This window comes from Elaeis guineensis, chromosome 13 (genome assembly GCF_000442705.2).
Source record: "Elaeis guineensis isolate ETL-2024a chromosome 13, EG11, whole genome shotgun sequence".
Classification (NCBI taxonomy): Eukaryota; Viridiplantae; Streptophyta; class Magnoliopsida; order Arecales; family Arecaceae; genus Elaeis; species Elaeis guineensis.
In genome coordinates this window covers 7,493,003-7,499,120 of record NC_026005.2, presented here as the reverse complement: position 1 = coordinate 7,499,120, position 6,118 = coordinate 7,493,003, and the positions used below count along the sequence as shown (strand labels likewise).

Below are 6,118 nucleotides of genomic sequence, written 5' to 3'. Positions count from 1 at the left end.
GAATTATCCATTAGAAATTATAATATTCATTTAATAGATATGTATATATTTTATCTACTAATTTTTGTAATTTAAGATAGTTTTACTATATATATTTTTGTTGCATTTGACTATTTATTTTGCAAATATCATGGCCATACAGTAGCTCTGGGATCTTTTCAGCAAATATATATCGAACAAAAATTGATCTATAAAAAAATTAGAAATAAAAAAATTTAGAAATATATATATCGGTCTTTTTTTTTTCAATTATCATATGCAAATATTGCTATTTATCTACCTTTACTTATTTTTAAACTATATAATAACATTATATATGCATAAATATTTTATACATTTTGTAGTATATAAAAGGTATCCATCACCTTCCGGATTGGATTCGCCAAAGAAATAAATCAAAATATTATTCACAAAAAGCAAAGAGAAGGCCTAATTATTATTATTTTGATAGTCAAAACTATAAGAACATATAAAGATAATTTCTCCTCTACGATAATTTTTGTTATAAAAATTAAAAAATATTATTACCACCAAGGTGATTTGCACGCTTTGTACCAATAGAAAAAATTTGCTTATTAATATGTTCGACATCAAAATTTTTCATGGACATGAATATATCGAAAATAAAAGAATATCAAAATTAGTTATGACATAGAAAATTTATGATATTATATTTAATAAAAATTAAAATCATTGATTGAGATATAAATATATGCAAAATTATATATGTAGGATAAAAATACTGATTGCTCCAATTAAATGTATGAAACAGAAGCAACAAATTATTAATAATCCTTATCATGAAACTATCATCAATAAAAAAATAATTAAAAATTACTCAAATTAAATCTACATAACTTTCAAGATATAATTGAAATTTAGTTATAAAATTGTCATGTACTTGAACAGAAAAAAAAAAAAAAATGCTAGGGTAAAATTTACCTGCAAAGCAAAATTTAAAAAAATTGATATACCCTATGATTGATGATCAAATAATGTAATAATTATAGAGCTACAATAATAACTTATGATAGTAATTTTTAATGCAATCAATGCGATAAAAATAATAAATCTCTTATGCCATTGTGATATATCAAATTTTATCATATTAAAAATTTTACTCAAAAATTAATCGATGCCTTTATATAAGACATAATAGATTTACTCTTTCTCAACAATGTCAACATCTTCCGAATAATATTTGATATAGCAACTATTATTTAAAATTTTAAATGATAGCCCAGTAATCTACCATCCTCATCTAAAACCACTCTTAAAAATTCACCAAGCACACTTCACAAAAATATTGGTTATCAACCTATTCAATTGGTTATTATTCTAGTTATTTCTATTTCCACCGTATTGCAAATTTTTTTTTAATGAATATGAATTTTTTTTAATATTGAAAAAGCCTTATATAATTTTTGATGAAGACTGATAATATCTTTGATACTTTCTTCTCTATTTCAGTTAAAACCCACCGTGGGGCATGGGTCCCATGCTAGTATCAACGAAGGCTCACCCAAGCCATACCAAAGGCTAACGTGACCAACATGTGGTCTGGTAATCAAAATCACAAGAACAACAATAACACCAGAACACTAATAAAAGATACCAACAAAATCACCACCACATAAATAAATACTACACATTTAGTCCAACTACCACTTTATTTAATAATACTAAAAAGCATCTAAAACAGACCCAAATGACAGCAAACACTCCAGAGTCCTACACAACACAAACTCAAAATAGCATTTAAAAAGTCGACACCCTCAACTGTTTTGCATATGGTAGATCATAATAGAAGACACCAAACTTCAGCAATGCCACCGCCGGTCCAGCACCCAGTTCTGCATCCAGACTCCAGATACTGTACTGGTGAACATATAATGGCGACAAGAACATACCTTACTACAACCGCTACCGACTCCAAACAACATCGAAACAGAGTTCTCGGTTCATTTCTTCTTTTGGGCAGCTTTGGTTATCTTGGCTCCACTAGCATCCTTTTTGTCCACACTCTTGATAACACCCACTGCAACCGTCTGCCTCATGTCTCTAACGGCAAACCTACCCAGAGGAGGGTACTCAGAGAAGGTCTCAACTACCATTGGCTTGGTGGGAATCATCTTAACAAAACCAGCATCTCCATTCTTCAGGAACTTGGGCTCCTTCTCCAGCTCCTTACCAGAACGACGATCAATCTTGGTCAAGAGCTCCGCAAACTTAACAGCAATGTGAGAAGTGTGACAGTCGAGAACCGGGGCATAACCATTGCCAATCTGGCCTGGGTGGTTCATGATGATGACCTGAGCGGTAAAGCTGGCTGCCCCCTTTGCTGGGTCATCCTTTGAGTTTGAAGCAACATAACCACGCTTCAGATCCTTGACGGCAACATTCTTGACATTGAAGCCGACGTTGTCTCCAGGTAGAGCCTCCTGGAGAGCCTCATGGTGCATCTCCACAGACTTGACTTCAGTTGTAAGTCCAGAAGGTCCAAAAGTCACAACCATACCAGGCTTGAGGATTCCAGTCTCTACACGACCGACAGGAACAGTACCAATGCCTCCAATCTTGTAGACATCCTGCAGAGGAAGACGGAGAGGCTTGTCTAATGGACGTTTGGGTTCTTGGACCATGTCGAGCGCTTCCAGGAGGGTGGGGCCCTTGTACCAGTCAAGGTTGGTAGACCTCTCGATCATGTTATCTCCTTCAAAACCAGAGATTGGCACGAAGGGAATCTTGTCAGGGTTGTAACCAACCTTCTTGAGGTAGGATGAAACCTCCTTCACGATTTCATCATACCTAGCTTTCGAGTATTTGGGTGTGGTGGCATCCATCTATCAACAAATTAATCGATATAACTTGGTTAATCTTCATTTAAAAAAACACTATGCGTATAAGTAAATGCGATATCATGGGCATAGTTACCTTATTACAGCAACAGATCATCTGCCTGACTCCAAGAGTGAAGGCGAGAAGAGCATGCTCACGAGTCTGGCCATCCTTCGAAATTCCTGCTTCAAAACCACCAGTGGTGGAATCAATAATGAGAACGGCACAATCAGCCTGAGAAGTTCCTGTGATCATGTTCTTGATGAAATCACGATGGCCAGGAGCATCGATGACAGTGCAGTAGTATTTTGTGGTCTCAAACTTCCAGAGAGCAATATCAATGGTGATACCACGTTCACGTTCAGCCTTCAGCTTGTCAAGCACCCAAGCATACTTGAATGACCTTTTGTTCATCTCAGCAGCTTCTTTCTCGAATCTCTCAATCACACGCTTGTCGATACCACCAAGCTTGTAGATAAGATGTCCAGTGGTAGTTGATTTCCCAGAGTCGACATGGCCAATGACCACAATGTTGATGTGAACCTTCTCCTTTCCCATTTCTACTCTGTTGTTAACCTATGCGCTACAAGAAACAGAATTTTGAATGTTAAAGAGCCTAATAAAGTTCAACTTTAGACATCAATAAATAATACATTAACCTCAATAACAACGAAAAAACACAACATCATGAGGTCATATGGCACACGGTAAAAAAAATCTACAAACTAGTGGTCAAAAATGAGAAAAAACAATAAATATCATCCAGAATACAATGCTAAGCTTTTGGATGATCGATAAAACATACCCAAAGGACCCACTTAAATATGTTTGAGATCTCTATTATGCTTCTCAACAATTGATTTTAGAAAATTACAGATTAAACTATTGGTGCATCACCATTCTTCAATCCTTTCTGTCAACAATCATCAAGTTAATGGGTTGGAAAGATTACCTGCTTAAAGATTAGAAGTAATTAGAATTACAAACTAGCAAATTTTAGAACATTTAGCTTCAGTCTTGGCACATGCTCTATATCATGTCCTGGAAAACAATCCACCAAACAACGGAATAATTGACCAGACAGGGAAGTGAAAGCTCTAACCATTCCAAAATTGAAGAAAAACTCTATAAAAAGCTTAGAAAAATACTGTTCTTCCCTAATCCTACCACAAAAAATACATACATCTTTTTTAGAATTCTACCAAATTAAATATTTTCTAATTTTCCTTCTTTGATTGGAAGTTTCACTTATCAAAAACTCCTTTTGATTAGAATTTAGTTTATGGATAAAAATATAAACTAACATATTATTCTTTAAAAAAATATTTTTATGTAAAAATTCTACCTCTGCATGTGTTGCGCATGCAGAATGCTAGTTTTTCTACTACGTAATCCATCATACTATGTCTATTCAACTTCATTAACTCCAGAATTACAATCAATTGAAGTTTCAGATAGTGATTTAACTATAACACTCTGAAAACTAGAGGAAAATCACGAAGACATAAAACTGATAATGTTGTCCAAAAATGGAAGAGAAAATTTAGATATAAACAGATACACATAATTACAATAAAAAAAAATATTGACATAATTATTAAATTAAGGTTTCAAAAAAAAGAAAAAATATTTCTGACAGGCAATGCTAATTGGAACAATTCTTGAGCTAACAAAAACTTGAAGCATACTCCAGGAATTCTTCCTTCCTCTTTTAGTCATATGAAACCAACTGTAAACATAGCCAGCAGGAACGGTGGCATATATTACCAGAAAGTAAGATTAAGAATGAACAAGTAAAACATTCAGATGAAACTCTAAACAGTACGAGCAACAAAGCCCCGTACAAACGCACAAACACAACCCAATAGCATTTCAAATTAACATCCCACAGCATACAAATATAAGTATGGCATCAACAGTTTTCAGGGAAGCTGGACAAACTAGTTACGCTACAGGTTTCCATCCAGAGCAGAAACCTTGCATCCATCAGCGAAACCAGTCAAGTAAATATAGCAATTCTAATTGTGTAAAACTCTGGCTTCGAATACCTGATAAAACAAATCAGTTCAGATAAAGAACACATGCAAATACAGGATTGACCAAGTACCAACCAATTCAAGTATCTAATACAGTTTGATAAATTATGATATCATAACTTCATAAATAACCAATCATATTTGTCCAGAAAGCACTCAAATATCACAACTTGATAGTCATTTTACTTGTGCAAACAACACTCAAATTTCAACAATATAAGGTTCCTAAAAACATTATCCCATGGCTTTCATAAGTAACATACGGAACAGGAACCTATCAACCTTCCAGCTCGAGTCTGAAAATAAGATATCAGCGGATATACGAAGACCTGCAGGTGGCTAACACTGCATAAATGTTTAAAAATCTAGCATGTCCTTTATACAATCAGTATAGGTTAACAAAAGTGGACATAATTAAAGAACACCTCCTTCAATCCAAAGATCCACCTTCCCAATCATCCCTTTTAATTACTCACTGCTTCCTTATTGGAAGAAAGTCAGGATAAAACAAAAATCCAAAGCAATTGAAAAAGCAAAAGAAAAACAGGAAAACAAAAAAAAAAGAAATCCAATGTCAGATCTACTCCCTGATACTAGTCTTACTCTTTGATTGTAGATTAGAAATTTTTTACACAAAGAATACAAATTTTCTCGTGTGCTGTCATATCAATCTACACTACACACCAGATCATAAGATCATCTATCCCTAGCCTGATCGCAGAGATCGAACAAAAGAAAAGAAGTTTCTCACCATAATATCTACTACTTGTTTAACCAAAACCAACCCATCGAAAAAAAAAAAAAAAGCACTTGCGTCTCCACGAAAACTTCATAGAGTTCATCATATAGATCAGAAAGATAACAACAGAGAATCGAAACCCAAACGCATCACAAAACACAAGCAGATCATGGATCAAAGAAGGACCCAAATAAAAAAAAGAGAACAGGAGATCTAGGAGAAGAGATCTCACCCAAGAGGAGTCGTAGAAGCGGAGGGAGAGGATCGGCGGCTGCTTCAACTCCTCAGAGGGCTTGGTCGCGATGAGGAGAAGGAAAAACCCTAAGGCATTGGCCTCTATTTATCGCTGACGCGATTACGAAATTACCCTTAGGGTTCACCTGGCTTTCGGGACAATATCGTCTTTTCGCGGGCAACGCCACGATGGGCGGCGGATTTGGCAGGGCGGGGTCCAGTGGTGCACACGGAATGTAGACGTGGGGATTGAGAGGGAATCAAGGCCGTT

At 35.1% G+C, this 6,118-nt stretch overlaps 1 protein-coding gene across 1 annotated transcript; it reads right to left on the bottom strand.

The window, feature by feature from the left end:
* Positions 1-1,651: 1,651 nt before the first annotated feature.
* LOC105056868 (elongation factor 1-alpha) lies at positions 1,652-6,003 on the bottom strand. The gene is made up of 3 exons (XM_010939210.4): positions 5,846-6,003; positions 2,935-3,421; positions 1,652-2,843 (listed from the first exon to the last, which is right to left on the bottom strand). The coding sequence occupies exons 2-3, from the start codon at positions 3,394-3,396 to the stop codon at positions 1,962-1,964; spliced, it is 1,344 nt and encodes a 447-aa protein (XP_010937512.1). The 5' UTR covers positions 3,397-3,421; positions 5,846-6,003; the 3' UTR covers positions 1,652-1,961.
* Positions 6,004-6,118: the final 115 nt, after the last annotated feature.

Coding starts and splice junctions, on each gene's coding strand:
- LOC105056868 (XM_010939210.4), bottom strand. CDS start 3,396: ATGGGAAAGGAGAAGGTTCACATCAACATTGTGGTCATTGGCCATGTC. Junction 2,844..2,934: donor TGATCTGTTGCTGTAATAAG/GTAACTATGCCC, acceptor ATTTGTTGATAG/ATGGATGCCACCACACCCAA.